General features: G+C 47.9%; 1 protein-coding gene and 1 pseudogene across 7 annotated transcripts in view; both read left to right on the forward strand.

Annotated features, from left to right (window-relative positions):
- The window catches only part of PRKCD (protein kinase C delta), a 34,349-nt gene extending 27,191 nt beyond the window's left edge, over nucleotides 1-7,158 (forward strand). For all 7 annotated transcript variants that reach the window (XM_027522806.1, XM_027522809.1, XM_027522804.1 and 4 more), the window contains 2 exons: nucleotides 72-200; nucleotides 2,620-7,158. In XM_027522806.1, the coding sequence (XP_027378607.1) occupies nucleotides 72-200; nucleotides 2,620-2,778 (288 nt within the window). In that variant the 3' untranslated portion in view covers nucleotides 2,779-7,158. The remainder of the gene's footprint in view (nucleotides 1-71; nucleotides 201-2,619) is intronic.
- Nucleotides 7,159-8,104: 946 nt separating this feature from the next.
- LOC113880462 lies at nucleotides 8,105-9,234 on the forward strand (annotated as a pseudogene).
- Nucleotides 9,235-16,717: the final 7,483 nt, after the last annotated feature.

The following is a 16,717-nucleotide window of genomic DNA, read 5'->3' on the forward strand; positions in this document are numbered from 1 at the left end:
TTGGGAGTTTTCTGGGGAACCCATTTCCTGCAGCCCTTGGGTGCTAACCAGGTTCCTTTGCTGGGTTGCAGCTGCTTGAACGGGATGTAAGCAAGAGGCTGGGAGTGACAGGGAACATCAAAATCCACCCCTTCTTCAAGACCATCAACTGGGTTCTGCTGGAGAAACGTGCAGTGGAGCCACCCTTCAAGCCCAAAGTGGTATGTAATCCGACTCCGGTGGGGGCTACGACTCCACATTGCCCCCTACTGCCTTCCCAGGTGGGCTTCTCCTGCTTTGCCCTTCCCTCCTGCATCATTTACATGCTCTCCTCCTCTCCCTTCTTCTGACGAGCTCTCCCAAGCCTTCTGGCAGGCTGAGTCACAGTCTCTACCCTTGTGTTCTCATGGTCTCTCCTCAGTCAGTCATTCAACAAACATTTGCTAGCAGTGGATCCAGCACCCTTCACCATACATTCTCTTTGATTTATTTATTTATGGTTACACTGAGTCTTCATCGTGTCATGCAGGCTTTCTCTAGTTGCAGCAACCGGGGGCTGCTCTTTGTTGTGGTGCATGGGCTTTTCAGAGCGGTGGCTTCTCACTGCGAAGCACAGGCTCCAGGCACACAGACTTCGTAGTTGTGGTGCACGGGCTTAGTTGCTCTGAGGCATTGTGGAATCTTCCCAGACTAGGGATTGAACCCATGTCCCCTGCCTTGGCAGGTGGATTTTTATCCACTGCGCCACCAGGGAAGTCCAACCATACATTCTTTAACACCCACTGTGTGCAGGGGAGTATGCTTTGGTAATCAGAGTTAAAGCCTCCCTCCTTCCATCTATCCATCCACCCATTCAATCCATTTTGCAATAAATATTGAAAATGCTGAGCGCCTTCTGAGTGCAGAGCACTGAGCTGGGCTGCATGCACAGCAGAGTAGGAGGCCCAGTCCCAGAACTGGAGGGCCCCAGCTCCTCAGAGAGATAAGAAACTTGCATGCCGATGATCATTTATGATAAAAGACATCAGTATAAGAGATGTCACGAGGCCACACACCATCAGTTGCCATGAGGAGGGTCTGTCGGCAGGAGCCAGGATCCAGAGTTTGGAGTAGGTCTGAGAGGAAATGGGATGCGGGCAGGGCTGAGGAGGCTCGGCCAGGCTGAGGCCAGATGCTTTCCAGGGAAAGCAGGGTTGCTGTACACAACAGCCTAGAATCTAGAGAAGCTGCCAGGAGCAAGCAGGAGAGCAGAGGCAGGCTGGACTTCTCAGAAGTCAGACACCAAGGCCCTTCTCTGATCACCGCTCTTCCTCTTTCTCTCCTTTGCCTCCCCTCACTCCCTTGAGGACGCTGTTACCACCTAGCAGCCTGTGTAACATGCTTCAGTGTTTGTGTCTTAAAACCGCAGAGAACTCCCCCGACTCCAGGGACCTAAAACTCGCTGCCTCCTGCACTGGGCACATTACTACCAGGCAAGGCAGGCTGTAGGAACATCCCACAGCCTGCATTTAGTGTCATGCTTTTGATAGAAAGAGGGATGGACTGATTTTAAACAATACCAGGCATATGTGCTAATCAGCAGCAATCCGTCTCGGAAGGAAGAGGTAGGGGCCTGTGATGAGCTGGCCCCAAGGGGTTTCAGCACCAAGAGTTAACAGACCTGCCAGGAAACTGGCCCAAACTGCTCTGCTCTGTCAGTGTTTCAAAGAAGCCAGGAACCTGGATTTTTTAAATTTGTTTTGGCTGCACCGCACAGCACATGGGATCTTACTTCCCCAACCACAGATTGAACCCATGGTTTTGGCAAGTCCCCAAAACTTGATTTTGATGTCATATTGCCTAATTTAAAAATATTGGCACAGGAATTTCCTGGCAGTCCAATGGTTAGGACTCTGAGCTTTCACTGCCTAGGGGCCAGGTTCAATCCCTGGCTAGGGAGCTAAGATCCCACAAGCCACGTGGTGTGGCCAAAAAAAAATTGGCTCAAATGCCATTGAAACTCATGGCTAGTCAAAATGGTTGTACCTGCAGTTCAGTTTGGCCTGAGGGCCACCAGCTTAAGACCTCTTTCTATCACACTTTCACTGGACCCTGAGAAGCAGAGTTGGCAGACTTCTCCTGTGAACAGCCTGATAGGAAATACTGTAGGCTTTGCAGGCCAGATAGTCTCCAAGTGGCCATAGCTGTAGCAATAGACATAGCGGCATGTCAGTTAGTAGGCATGGTTGTGTACTAATAAAACTTTATTTATGAATGCTGAACCATTGAATTTCATTTAATTTTCATATGTCATGAAATTTTATTCTCCTTTTTTTTTTTCCTAAATATTTAAAAATGCAAAATCCAATCTGAGCTTGTGGGACCTACAGAAACAGGTAGTGGGAGGTGTTTGACCCAGGGCTGTATTGCCTGCTTGGGCAAATGCCCACCTTCCTCCTCCAGGCCCCCTGCTGGTTTCCCTCAGCCCCTTGGGTAACAGCATCCCCCTTCCAGCAGAGAGGCCCCCTTTTCTGTTCTCAATAAGGATGGCTCTGCTTGGCCCACCCCAGAAGGGATTCTGGCCCCAGGGGTGGGTCCCTGGAACCTCAGGAACCTTCGCCTTCTGAGTCATGCTTCCACACCCCTACCCTCTGCTTGCAGAAGTCGCCTGGAGACTTCAGCAACTTCGACCAGGAGTTCCTGAATGAGAAGCCGCGCCTCTCCTACAGCGACAAGAACCTCATCGAGTCCATGGACCAAACAGCATTTGCTGGCTTCTCCTTCGTGAACCCCAAATTTGAGAGGCTCCTGGAAAACTGAGGTTCCTGAACGTGTGCCCCAAAAGCCCATCCCAGCCCGGGAGCCTGGGTCAGCCAGCACCGCCTGCCGACCTGGCAGCGCAGGTGGGGCCCACACTTCATCGGCACCTGCCTGCTCCCCACAATAAGCAACTGTGCAGTTGTCGTGATTGCTGCTGCTGCCTGCCCCCCATGTCCCCCAGAGGGGCCTCAGTTCCTGTCTAGCTGGGCTTTCATGGTACTTCCTCTGTGAATTGTGTGTGAATTTGCTTTTCCTCTTCCCTCAGAGGGAAATTGTAAATCCTGTGTTTCATGACTTGAATGTAGTTATCTATTGAAATATATATATATTATATATATATTATATATATATTATATATATATGCACATATATATATATATAGGCTGTATATATTGCTCAGTAGAGAAAAAATGTGGGGACTGGTGATATGTTGATCTTTTAAAATATATATATTATATATATGGCACACACCCTTCCAACCTCCTGCCCCGCCTCCAAAAGAAAAAGGAGCACAAGCTGTTTGAACCACCAGGTACTTTGATTTGTCTGTCTAAATAAACACCAAGTGGCTGTTGGGACACATTTGTCCCAGGAAGCTGGTGGCTGCTGCTCCCGCTTTCGGCAGCTGTCTTGGACGCTAAACCTAGCTATTAGCTGCAGATGCAGAACCCCTGGGCTTTCATGCAAATGTGTTTGTATTTATGGGTTTCCCCTAGCTCCAGAGCTGGGGCCCAAAAGCAGAAAACTTTTCTGGGTGGCTGAGGGAGCCACAGTTGTCTCTTTGGGGTGATGGGACCAGCTGCAGAAAGTCCATCTCAGAAGAATGAGGGGTGAGCGTGGAAGAGCATGACAATGCAAGGCCCGGCCAGAAGATGTGAGCAAAGGTGGCGAGGCCAGCCTGGACCGGGGAGGAGAGGAGGGGAGAGGAAGGAAACACAGCTCAGACTTCAGGCAGATGTGGATTCAAATCGCAGAGGAGCCAAAAGATGTGGCTTTTCAGATGTCAGTCATCCGAAATCTCTGTTTCCTCATCTGTACAATGGGCCTGAGTCATTCAGTGTAATTCCTCGAGTTTGTCCCTGCCCTTGCCACAGAGGAGTCTGTGTCTGAGTTCTAGAATCTATTCCCCAGGAGCCCTGGGGACAGGGAGGGGAGCAAGGTAGGAGGAAAAAGGGAGAAAATGCCGAGTGGCTGGGTCGGGGTCGAGAGCCTTGCCCCAGCGTGCCCTGGTGCAGCCAGGAAACTGGGGGTGGCCACTGCCCCCCGAGCCTGCAGGTCTCTGTCCCCACCACCTCCGTGACCTGCTCTTGGCTTCCTGTTTCTTCCTGTCTCTCTCTCGGGGCACAGGCCCTGGGGAAGGTCCGCCCTCCAGCCCTTCAGATCCAGCCCCCCCAGCCCTCGTCCCTGATGGTAGGTGAGGTGACCCCAGAGCCTGATTGGCTGGCCCTGGCAGCCAAGCAGGTGGCTTCCAGCAAGTTCATTTTCTGAGCTGAGGTGCAAGTTTCCACAGCTGGAGAGGAGTCGGATGTGGAGGGGGGCTGGTGCTGGCCAGGGGAGGGGGCTGGAGGGTGTCGAAACTTCCCCGGAGAGACCAAGTGTCCCCTTCCCCTCTCCCCTCTCTCCTGCCATCTTCTCAGGAAACACTTGAATCCCTGCTCTGCATCCAGTAGTGGGGCTTTGTCCCCTTGGGCTCACAGTCAGGTCGGGGAGACACCGGGTGACATGGGCTGTGCTGGGGCACGCTGGGGCCATGAGAGCCTAGAGAAGGAGCCTGGGGACCCCTGTTCCCCACCTCTGCTGCCCAGGCCCCAGAAAGCCTTGAGTTGGTCCAGAGTGGGTTTAGAACAGAAATACCCAGTTGGTGTGTGAATTCAGAGCCTCTCGCCATCTTTCTGCAGCTCCAAGGTGGGGCCGTGCACCCAGACCTCATTTCCTCCAGTGTGGGCTGGGTGAATAAGTAGTTTTTAGCCAGAGGCAGTGGAGGGTGGCAGGAAGAATGGGAGTGTGTGTTTAGTCCGCCACCCACAAACTGCAACTGCCATGAGTTGTTTCAGTGGGCCTCAGTTCCTCATCTGTAAAATGGCACCATTACTCTCTGCTGCCTCGTGGAGCTCCTGGCTCTGAGGAGACTGATGCCGAGTACCCGGTGGTGCTGGGTGAAGCCTAAGAGACAGAAGAACAAGCTACCAGAGATGCTACAAAACTGCCTGGAAAGCCATGCAGCTCCAGACCTGTTCCCAGAGTTGGGTAGGCCTGCCTGGTGGCCCAGGAAGTGCCTGTAGTGGCTGGGCCCAGAGTCACACTTTCACTGGGATCGGGGGTCTGGAAACAGGAAGACAGCCCTCCACTTCCCAAGTAGGTTTGCCGGCAGAGCAGCAAGCCCTGGTCCCACCTCAAATGTGTAGCTGGCCTCATCCTCCTGCCAAGCGGACTACCACAGATGCGGGAGGTCCTGGGGGCAGGGGCAGGAGCAGGGCTCTGCTGTCACATGCCCCTGGTTTCAAAGCCTGCACGTCCCTAGTTGTGTGACCTCAGTATGTGACAGCCTCCTGGAGCTCCAGTTTCCTTTATTGTAAACGGGATAGAGGCAGACCGCGTTTTGTTGTGCTTCACTTTCGTGCACTCTGCAGACGTCATGCTCTTTACAAATGTAAGGTCTGTGGCAACATGGAGCATGTTGATCAGTGCTGTTTCTCCAATGGCAGTTGCTCACTGTGTTTCTGTGTCACATTTTGGTGATTTTCTGGATGTTTCAAATTTTTAGATAATTATTATATCTGTCATGGTGATCGGTGATCTCTGGTGTTACTATCGTAACTGCTTTGCAGTACCACAGACTGCACCCATATAAGAACTTAACCCGTAAATGCTACGTGTGTTCTGTCTGCTCCACTCACTGGCTGTTCCCCCATCTCTCTTCCTTTCCTTGGCCTCCCTGTTCTCTGGGACACAACAGTATTGTGTTGTTGTTTTTTTTTTTTTAATATGTTTTCTTTAAAAAAAAACATGTATTATTTATTTTGGCTGCATTGGGTCTTAGTTGCAACACTCAAGATAGTTTTTTGCATTGCACGGGCTCAGTAGCTGTAGTGTGCAGGCTTAGTTGCCCCAAGGCACGTGGGATCTTAGTTCTGTGACCAGGGATCAAACCCATGTCCTCTGCGTCGGAAGGCAGATTCTTAACTACTGGGCCACCAGGAAAGTCCCAAGACACAACAGTTTTGAAGTTAGTCCGATTAACAACCCTTCAGTGGCTTCTAAATGTTCAAGTGAAAGGAAAGAGTCGCACATTCCTGTAAATCCAAAGCTAGACGTGATTAAGGTCAGTGAGGAAGGCATGTGGAAAGCTGAGACAGGCTGAAAGTTAGGCCTCTTTGGCCAGTTAGCCAAATTGGGAATGTAAAGGAGTTCTTCAAGGAAATTAAAAGTGTTAATCCCATGACTGTATGAATGATAAAGTTGAACAGCCTTACTGCTGATGTGGAGAAGGTGTTAGTGGTCTGGAAAGAACATCAAACTAGCCATAGCATTCCTTTACGCCAAAGCCTAATCTAGAGTAAGGCCCTGAAAAAAAAGTGGAGGTGTTAGTTGCTTCTCTTGTGGCTCAGCTGGTAAAGAATCCTCCTGCAATGCGGGAGACCTGGGTTTGATCCCTGGGTTGGGAAGATCCCCTGGAGAAGGGGAAGGCTACCCACTCCAGTATTCTGGCCTGAAGAATTCCATGGACTGTATGGTCCATGGGGTCGCAAAGAGTCGGACATGACAGCGACTTTCACAGTCAGTAGCTCAGTCGCGTCCGATTCTTTGGGACTCCATAGACTGTAGCCTGCCTGGCTCCTCTGCCCGTGGAATTCTTGGGTCTCCTGCATTGCAGGCAGATTCTTTACCATCTGAGCCGCCAGGGAAACCCAGAGTAAGGTCCTCTCTTCAGATCTGTGAAGGCTGAAAGAGGTGAGCAAGCTGCAGAAGAAAAGTTTGAAACTAGCAGAGGTTGGTTTATGAGGTTTCAGGAAAGACCTTTCTCCAAAGAAGTGCAAGAAATAGCAAGTGCTGCTGTAGAAGCTGCAGCAAGTTATCCAGAAGAGCTAACCAAGATAATTACTGAAAGTGATTAAACAACTGATTTTCATTGTAGATAAAACAGCCTTATATTGGAAGAAAATGCCATCTAGAACATTCATAGCTAGAGAAAAGTCGTTGCCTGGCCTCAAAGCTTCAAAGGACAAGCTGACTCTCTTGTTAGGGGCTATTGCAGCTGGTGAGCTTAAGCCAAAGCCAGTGCTCATTTACATTTACAAAAATCCTAGGGCCCTTAAGAATGATGCTGAATCTACTCTGCCTGTGCTTTGTAAATGGAACAATAAAGCTTGGATGATAGCACATCTGTTTACGACATGGTTTACTGAACACTTTAAGCATATTGTTGAAACCTACTGCTCAGAAAAAAAAAGATTGCTTTCAAAATATTACTTCTTATTGACAATGTACCCAGTCACTCAAGACTTCTGATAGATGTGTACGAGATTGATGTTGTTTTCGTTCCCACTGAAACAACATCCCACCTATGAACCAAAGAGTAATTTTGACTTTCAAGTCTTATCTTATTAAAAATTACCTTTCAGGGTCTTCTCTGGTGGTACAGAGGATAAGAATCCACCTGCCAATGCAGGGGACACAGGTTCAATCCCTAATCCAGGAAGATTCCACAAGCCATGGAGCAACTAAGCCCATGTGCCACGATTACTGAGTCCGTGTGCTCCGACTACTGAAGCCCATGTACCTGGAGCCGGTGCTCCGCAACAAGAGAAGTGACTGCAGTGGGAAGCCTGTGCACCTCAGTGAAGGAGCAGCCCCTGCGCACTGCAGCTAAGCAACAAGGACCCAGCATAGCCAAAATAAAATTTAAAAGGGAAAAAGAAATACCTTTCATAAGGCTATAGCTGCCACAGATAGTGATTCCTCTGATGGATCTGAAAATTGAAAACCTGCTGGAAAAGATTTACCATTCTAGATGCCATGTGATCCATGGGAAGGAGTCAGAACATCAACATTAACAGGAGTTTGGAAGAATTTGATTCCAACTCTCATGGATGACTTTGAGTGGTTCAGGATTCCACTGGAGGAAGTCATTGCAGATGTGGAAACCACAGAAGCCCTAGAAGTAGAGCCTGAACACATAACTGAATTGCTGCAGTCTCATGTCAAAACTTTTAACGAACAAGGAATTACTTCTTATGGACAAGCAAAGAAAGTGGTTTCTTGGAACAGAATCTACTCCTGGTGAGGATGCTGTGAAGATTGTTGAAAGGATTTAGAATGCTATTACATGAACGTAGTTGATAAAGCAGTGGCAGGCCTTGAGAGAACCGACTCCAAGTTTGCAAGAAGTTCTACTGTGAGTAAAATGCTATCAAACAGCACTGTGTACTACAGAAAAATTGCTCATGAACGGAAGAGTCATTTAATACAGCAAACTTCATTGCTGTCTTATTGTAAGAAATTGCCTCTAGCGCTGCCCTGACACTGTGCTGGCCACCGGTACCGTGAAGATCTGGACTTCGGAGCACGACTTTGACCACCCATGGGAAACTGTTACAACAGCTGCAGTTCAAACCCTTTGAACCTGAGGGTGGTTGGAGTTGATGTACTGGACAGACACACAGATCCCTCTGGAAAGTCGCCCAGCCGTAGACTTCTCAGCACAGAGTGGGGACTGCCTTCCATTGTGAAATCTATTATTGGTGCAGCAAGAACCAAAACATCTGTGCAAGAATATTCTGTAGTGGATCCTGTAGAGAAAACAATGGAATTTAAATCTACAAATATTTCACTTACAAATATGGTTTCAATAGATGGGAGACTTACATACAAACCACATCCTCAAGACTCAGAAAAACTATTTTGACTCACGAAGCCATAATTACCGTGAAAGGAGTCAGTCTGAGCCATTACCTTGAAGGGCTAATGGCAAGTATGATATCATCAAATGCTAACAAAGGCCAAGAAGCAATGGAGTGGGTAATACATAAATGCTGAAAGTGAGGAACTGACAGCTTCGGCAAGAGGAAGCATATGGACGCCAATGGCAGCAGCAGTAGCATTTGGGGAGAAATGATAATGGAAGTTGATACACAGCACCCAGTTCCCCAGCTCTACAAGCTGGCAGTATATTTGTTATTTAAAAAATGCAACTCTATTTTAGGTAGAATTTTTTTTTAATAAGTTGAAGAAAAGCTATGTGACTTGATCAAAGCAAAGAGGTGCAGGGTTTCTAAATTAAAGGGATCAGCTAAAAAAAAAATCACCACAGCTTCCTCAGTCTTCAAGCTGCCAACACCTTGATCCTCAGCGACCATCAACATGGAGGCAAGACCCTCCACCAGCAAAAAGATTATGAGTTGCTGAAGGCCCAGATGATGGCTAGCATTTTTTAGCAATAAAGTACTATATAAGTGAGGTATGTACACTTTTTAATTTTTAAATTATTTTGTTATTATTTTACTTTTTGGCCTTGAAGTACAGTATGCGGGACCTTACTTCCACAACAAGGGATCGAACCCATGCCCCCTGTAGTGGAAGTGTGGAGTCTTAACACTGGACCAGCAAGGAAGTCCCTGTACACTTTTTTCAGACCAAATGCTATTGCATACTTAATAGACTGCAGTATAATCTAAACACAACTTTTATATGCACTGGGAAGCCAAAAACCCTGTGTGACTCATGCTTTATTTTGGTGTCCTGGAACCAAACTTGTAGTATTGCCAAGTTATGCCTGTAACTATGATGCTGCTTATGGACTAGGATGATTTCTGTAAGTGCATCCCATGGGCTCCAGACACAGTAGATGCTTAGTAAATGGCAGCTTCAGTGACCCCATCCCTTCAAGGGGATGAAAATTGCTTAGGACAGCAGCCTGTCAGTTGCACATTGGAACCCCTGGGCCTTCTGACCAGACTGCAGGAGGACACCTTGGCAGTTTCAGTTAAAACCTAAAATGCACCCACCCCATGAGTCAGCAGTCCCCTTCCCAAGCAGTTACCCAAAGGAGACTCACCCAGAGGCCCTAGGAAACAGACCAAGATACCCACCACTTCATGGATTAATTGGGGAAAACCAGAAGCAAGCAGGACCCTCAACAGCTAGCGGGGTGGGGTGGTGGTTAAATACTTCCCTGATGTGGAAAGTGGTGCAGGGCAAAGGGATCGAGACAAGCAAGTTAGAGAACCATAATTTCAGAGTGATTCCACTCTGTGGTTCCATGTGCCAGCTTATGAGGGCACCCAAAAGTGAAGGATGAATGAATGGGCTGCGCAAACCACAGTCCCTTCATGGCAGTGGCTCTCATAGTCAGCACGCAACGCATCCTGATAAGATACGTCCTTTATGCCAGATTCTAACCAACAGGTCTCAGCCCTGACTGTGCGCTGGAACGTGATGCCCAGGCCGCCCTGGGTTTAGTTCTAGGTGATCTCTGGGGGGGACCCCACATCAGTATTGCTGAATCGCCCCACAATCCAATGGGCACCAGGACTGAGTGTCACTTGGTTGAGATTCAGGAATCTGCATTTTGCCCAGTCATCCTGTTGGAGCAGGGAGATGCTGCTGTGAGCGGGCCACACCCTGGAAGGCAAAGTCACCAACCAGTATCATCCAGCCCCTGTGTGAGGAAGGCTCCACTGCTGGACCCTGGTACCCCTGTGGGAGCGCCCACCATAGGCAGAAGATTGGTGGATCAAACAGGCACAGGGGAGGGAGCCTTCAGCGGCTGGGGTGGCTATAGCGCCCCCTGGTGGGAGGCAGCTCTCAGGCCCAGGGAGGACCATTTTGTGCTAGACTCATATTCAGTGCTACAACCCACCTCCTGTCATTACTCTCGGGGGAAATATTCCAGCAACAAGGTGCCTGAGGACCATTTTGCAGAGAGTCAGAGATGTGGAGATTACACGTCTAGACAGCTCCCCTGGCATTAAGAGGGTCTCTGGACTGCCCCAAACCTCAAACCCATTCCCTAGCATCCATCACCCAATTAGAATCCCATTTCCCCCAATTTATTCCTTACTAAGGTGCGAATGACTGATATGAGTTCCCTTGCCCCTGCTCTGGGGACACACTAAAGAGTAGGTAAAAACAGGGGTGGCTGCCAGTCCTACTTTGTGGCATTAGCAGCATCAGGTGACCAAACCCCAGGAACTCAGAAATCAATGTCCTCCAGCTGACAGGTGGCATTGGCCCACTGCCCCAGCTGAGGGTTGGGACCTGGCTCAAGAGCAAGACAGCTGTAGCCAGCCACAGCCCATTAGAAACTTGCCATCAATAGTATCGGCAAAACCTCTGTGAACCATTTCCTGGGTCTAAATCATGAGCTGAGAAAAAATGAAGCGAATTAGATGCATTTTGCATCAATGACAAATTAAAAAATAACTCACTTCACAAAATGCTTGCATTCCATTAAAGATGGGTCTAGTTAGCTTAATTGTTCTTGAGTACTCTGGAAACAAGGTATGGTTTTTTTAAAGGAAAAAAAAAAGATTGCCTTTAAACCCTGGCTTAAGTTTGTAATAGCTGGATAGCACATGCCCCTGTTTACACTGGACCCATACTCAGACTCAGCCTAGCGTGGGACAGGAAGTGGAGGCGCTGATGACAAACCATGAAATGCAGACTTGGAGTCAGATCTGGTTCTATGCCTGCCTGCCCCATCCTCCGCTCCATCCAGCCATCCAAGCATCCATCCATCCTTACTTGGCCTCTCTGAGCCTCAGTTTCCTCCCCTGTCGTTGTGCATAATCATACCTGCTTTATAGGGTTGTTAGGAGGCCAAAGCTTGGAAAACTCTTCATGCAGCCCAGCACCCAGTGAGTGCTCAGGAAATCTAAGAATATTGTTCTTAACTCCACGAACATCTTCCATGTTTCCAAGCATGTCTGCCTCACAACAGTGTTCTAAGTACAAGGCATGGCTGGGCCCAGGCTAGTATTCAGGAATCTTATAGAAAGGGGACACAATTTTCCTGGATGGGAGTGGAGTGAAGAGCCCTGGATTTTGAGTCACGAATGGGTTCCAACAGGGCCCGTCCCCTCCTCCCTCGCCTTGGGCTTTGGGCCATCAGCCAGCTCTACCGTAGGAAAATGAGAGTCTAAAATTGACATGAGTGGCAAGTAGGATTCATGCGGTTTTAAATTATGAAAATTGGAATGTCAAATACTCCCAGTTCTTGGCACAAACTAAAACCCAATGACATGAAAGGTAGTAATTCCCACTGTCACAAAAATCCACTGAAAGTTGCCACAGCAGCAGGAAGAGCGGCCGATGCCTGGAGGGCAACCCTTCTCCGCCTCCTCTTGTTTGATCTCAGGGCCACAGGAAAACCTTTCCCTTGACCCTCATGACCTTCCCCAGCATGTTTCCGAGGCAGAGCTGGAGAGTCTCCCGGGGGCCCCCAAATACCATCCGAGATGCAGACATATACAGGTTCAGCTGATGTTTCTTGAACAGCCACTAAGGTCAGATCCTGCACCGGATGCTTCTTTAGTACATTTGTGGTCAGGACTCCGAAATGAAGTCTGGACTTATCAGTTCACTCTGTGAGCATTTAGTAAGCGCTGACTGTATGTCAGGGATTCTGCAGGATGGTGGGAAACTGCAAATGAGGAACAGGTTCATGGTTTCCTGGGGGAGGCAGGTCTGTAAGCAATTACGATACTAGGGAAGGTGGGGGTCAGGGTGTCCACTGGGGCTGTGGGTGTACAGAGGAGGTGCCGACTCTTCCTGGGAGGGCAGCAGGAACTGGGAAGACCTCTTGGAAAAGGAGACGTTTAATCTTGAGGTCCAAAGAAAGAGTCAGTCCAGTTGTTGGACCAGCAACACTTTTAAAATCTGCTAATACGAAGTATTGCAGAGATGCAAAGCTGTGGGTCCCTGTTAGCAAGGAGTGGGAAGGAAATTGGCTTCATTCCTCCAGAAGGCAACTTGACACCCTTGGGGGATGCTGAAGATCTTCTAGCTAGAGAAAGTCTTGGTCGCAGTATTGATGGCCACACAGGCAAGATTTTTCCTGGGTACATTGTAAAGTGCAAAGTTGGAAACAACTGAATGTCCACACAGAAGACTAAATGGAGAAATGGAAGTGAGTTCATGCAGTGGGTATGGCTCATCTTCCTTCACAGTGGACAGAGCTGCCGGCTTCAATGCTGATAGAGCCTCAAGCCCACGTTAAGGGGAAATGTGGAAGGATACGTGTGGGGTGATGAAATGGAAAAGTGCAGCGCTGTATGACCTCAGGAAAACAAGCTTCTTTGTGAAGGACCCAGACCCCCAGGGGCCAGGGTGCTGGCTCCTCTGAAATAGGTGGGGGAGGCCTAGACTCCAGAGGCTACCTAAGGGCTGGGCTTTTCTGTCTGTAAGGCTTTACCTCACTAAAAAACATCTGAAGCATGTACAAAAAACCCAGTAGAGGTTCACAGAGCTAAGTGGAGGGTCTGCAGATACTTATTTTATTCTCTGTGCTTCACGCTCAAAATGTTTCATAATTTTTTTTTTTTTTAGTTTTTCTTTTTTAAGAGAACAGGTAGGCATTCTGTTTCTTGACCTGACTGCTGGTTACCCAGGTGTCCCTTTAGCATGACTGTTTTACACTGTAGATTTGTGCTTTTCTTTACAGAGGTGACAATTCACAGTTTTTTAAACGTTAAAAAGAATGAGTAGGCGACAGGCTGGGTTTGGGGAAGCCATCCAAGGCAGAGAAACTAGCAGGGCAAAGGCCTGGGCCCTGGGCAGGGCCCTGGGAGCCCCAGCCTGAGGCTGAGTGGGGTCCCCTGAGCACAGCCCTGCACCCGGCCCTGGCCCACAGTGATCTGTCTCTCTGCACTGGGGGACCAGCCGGGCTGATTTGTGCGCGAGGCTGAATAGAAAGTGAGGGCTCAAACAGGGGCACTGGCTGGAGTGAGACGATGGGCTTGATGAAGTGGTTTAAGCCCCTCCTGGTGTGGTAGCGGCAGGTGTGAGGTCCCCAGGTGGGGCTTATCATGATGCTGGCATTTCTCACTGGAGGCAGTAGCTGAGCTAATGCAAGAACTCGTGGCCAGGGTTTGGCGGCTTGACGGGCTGCAGAAAGAGGGCTGAGGACCCTGGACGCAGAGTAGCAGCGGCCCCACTGGGCCCCTGAGGTCCTGCTGATGGCCACCTGCATCAGCTCGGTGGGCTTTTCTGTGGCTTTGGGAAGGTTTAGGAAGACACAAAAGGGGCAAGAGTGATGGGCTAGTTGAGTTTTCCCAAGGGAAGCCAGAAACAAGCTCAAGAGTTGTTTTTAAAACTCTGGTGTTATTTCTGCCTCAGCGATGGGAAATCGGGCTCCGTGGGGCTGGTGTTCCCAGTGGGGTGCTGGGCCTGCCCAGAGATGGAGGGGCACAATCAGTAGAAATGGGGCTAATTTATCTGACAAGGCTTCTTCTTAAGAAAGCTCTTAAAGAAAAGGGTAACACGTCACCCCTGGCAACTTCCTCATTTCCTCTGCATTCTTCCAGAGGGAACCAGCAGCTGGTTTTGGTGTGTGGACTAGTACCATACTGTACCATAGGCGACCCTGAACATCGCCTAGGCGATTGTTTTGCATGTTTTTAAACGTCATTATAAATAGAGTCCATGCACAGAGGATCCTTCTGCCCCCAGATTTCCCCTCTAACCCCCCACCCACGCATGCTTTTAAAATTGACCTTTACTAAGCCCTTGTAACAGCTCAAGTGTATTTCCTTCCTTATTGTGAGAGCTTTGAGATATAATTCATATACCATACAATTCCTTCACTCAAAGTGTACAATTTAATTGTTTTCAGTATGCCCACAGTGTTATACAATCATTACCACAGTCGATTTTAGAACACTTTCAGCACCCAAAAAAGAAACCCCATACCCTTTAGCCATCAGCCTCCCACTTCCCTAGCTCTTGGCAACCACTAATCTACTTGCTGACTGTATAGATTTGCCTATTTCAGGATGCGTCACATAAATGGAATCATGCAACATGTAGTCTCTTGTGACTGGTTAAGGCATTCCTTTCAGGGTTGTGTGATATTCTATCTTATACAATGACCACACTTCATACAAATAAATGATGTAGAACCCTGCTTTTATCCTTCCAAGATAGAGTAAAAGGGACTGTGTTTACCTTCCTGTCCTGCCTGAGCAGGGAGAAAAAAACCAAAACCTAAAAACACAAACAAGATAAGATCAATGAAACAACAGTTCTCAAGATTCTGGACATGAGGCTACAAAGGGCAGTGTTCCCCGAGAGACGTGAAACACGGGATGTGAGTCCCATGGTTGCCCAGCTCTACTGCCTCAAGACAGTCCTCAGGCTGAGGCTCCAGGAGGGGAACCCAGGGAGTGCCCTGTGGGGTCCCCAAGCTGGGAAGATGAAACTGGGTGTTCAGGGAAGCCAAGGTGGCTAGAATTCACAATGTAGTCCTTGGGAGATGAGAGAGAAAAGGCTGGAGGTTTGTAGAAAATTCTCCTGGAGTACTCAGCAGTACATGCGTGTGAGAAACACTCCAAGGCAGGCAAGGGTCATCTGAATGGGTGAGAGGGAGCAATCCTCAGAGCTCACTTGTTGTCAGGAACAGTATTTGTTCCCCAGAAGCCAGACTGGAAATCCTCATGACTCAGGGTCACTGTGTGGAGTACCCAGAAGGTTCCTAGAACAAAGCCTACGAATATTTATGGGAATGTAAAAGACATCCAGCACCCAATCAGGTAAAACCCCCGATGTCTGGTATCCAATAAAAAATGACCAGGCGTGAAAATAAACAGGAAAAATATCAGTCAATTGAAATGGACCCAGGACCAGCACAAATATTAGAATTTGCAGATGAGGACACTAAAACAGTTATCATAACTCTTTCATATTTCAAGAAGTAGAGGATGAAAAGGCAAAAGACAGCAGATTTTTTAAGCAATGAGTAAAAAACTAAGAATATATTGATATATTTCATTATACATTTATTCAAACTCATTGAATATATAACACTAAGAGTGAACTTTAATGTAAACATGGACTTTGGGTGATGATGCATCAATATAGGCTCATCAATTGTGACAGATGTACCGCTCTGATCAGGGATGTCAATAGCGGAGGAGGCTATGACATGTGGGGGCAGGGGGTATGTAGGAACTCTCCCTTCCCCTCAGGTTTGCTGTGAACCTAAAACTGCTTTAAAAAATAAAGCCTGTGTTCAAAAAAAAAAAAAAAAAAAAGCAGAATATATGTTTGATATTTAAAAAGATCCCAACGACATAGTGATGTCTGAGATTTTAAAATATGCTGGCTGGGATTCACTGCAGACTAGACATTATAGTTAAAAACCTGAAGACATAGCAATAGAAAATATCCAAAATGAAACCTGGGAGATGGGGGGGGGGGGTGGTGGTGGTGGAATCAATAGCACCAGTAAGTCGTGGTACAATCTCAAGCAATCCAATGTGTATCTAAGAGGAATCTCTCAAGTATAAGGAGATGATGGTACAGAAAAAATATTGGAAGAAATAATGGCAGAAAAATTTCTAAACTTGATGAAAACAAGGTCCAAGAAGCTCAGTGAATCCCAAGCACAATAGTATGGATGACCTGGTATAGTAATGAAGTTTTGGTGAACTATTTTCTAAACTGCAAATGGAGGCCATCTTAGTTCCAGAGGTCACATGATTAACACTGCTTTATAAAAATGTCACTATTGCTATAAGGGTGGATCCAAGGCAGGAAAACTGTTTCTGTAGACAATGAAGTACAGAAAATTAGCAATGCATCTGCATGCACCCTTCTCAACCACCTCAATGAAATTTTCTCAGGTTACTGGTACTCTTTTGCTATTCATTTCTATTTATTTATTAAAAAAAAAAATTCAGCCACATCTCATGGCATGTGGGACCTTAGTTCCCCAATTAGGGAT

Source organism: Bos indicus x Bos taurus, chromosome 22 (genome assembly GCF_003369695.1).
Source record: "Bos indicus x Bos taurus breed Angus x Brahman F1 hybrid chromosome 22, Bos_hybrid_MaternalHap_v2.0, whole genome shotgun sequence".
Taxonomy (NCBI): domain Eukaryota; kingdom Metazoa; phylum Chordata; class Mammalia; order Artiodactyla; family Bovidae; genus Bos; species Bos indicus x Bos taurus.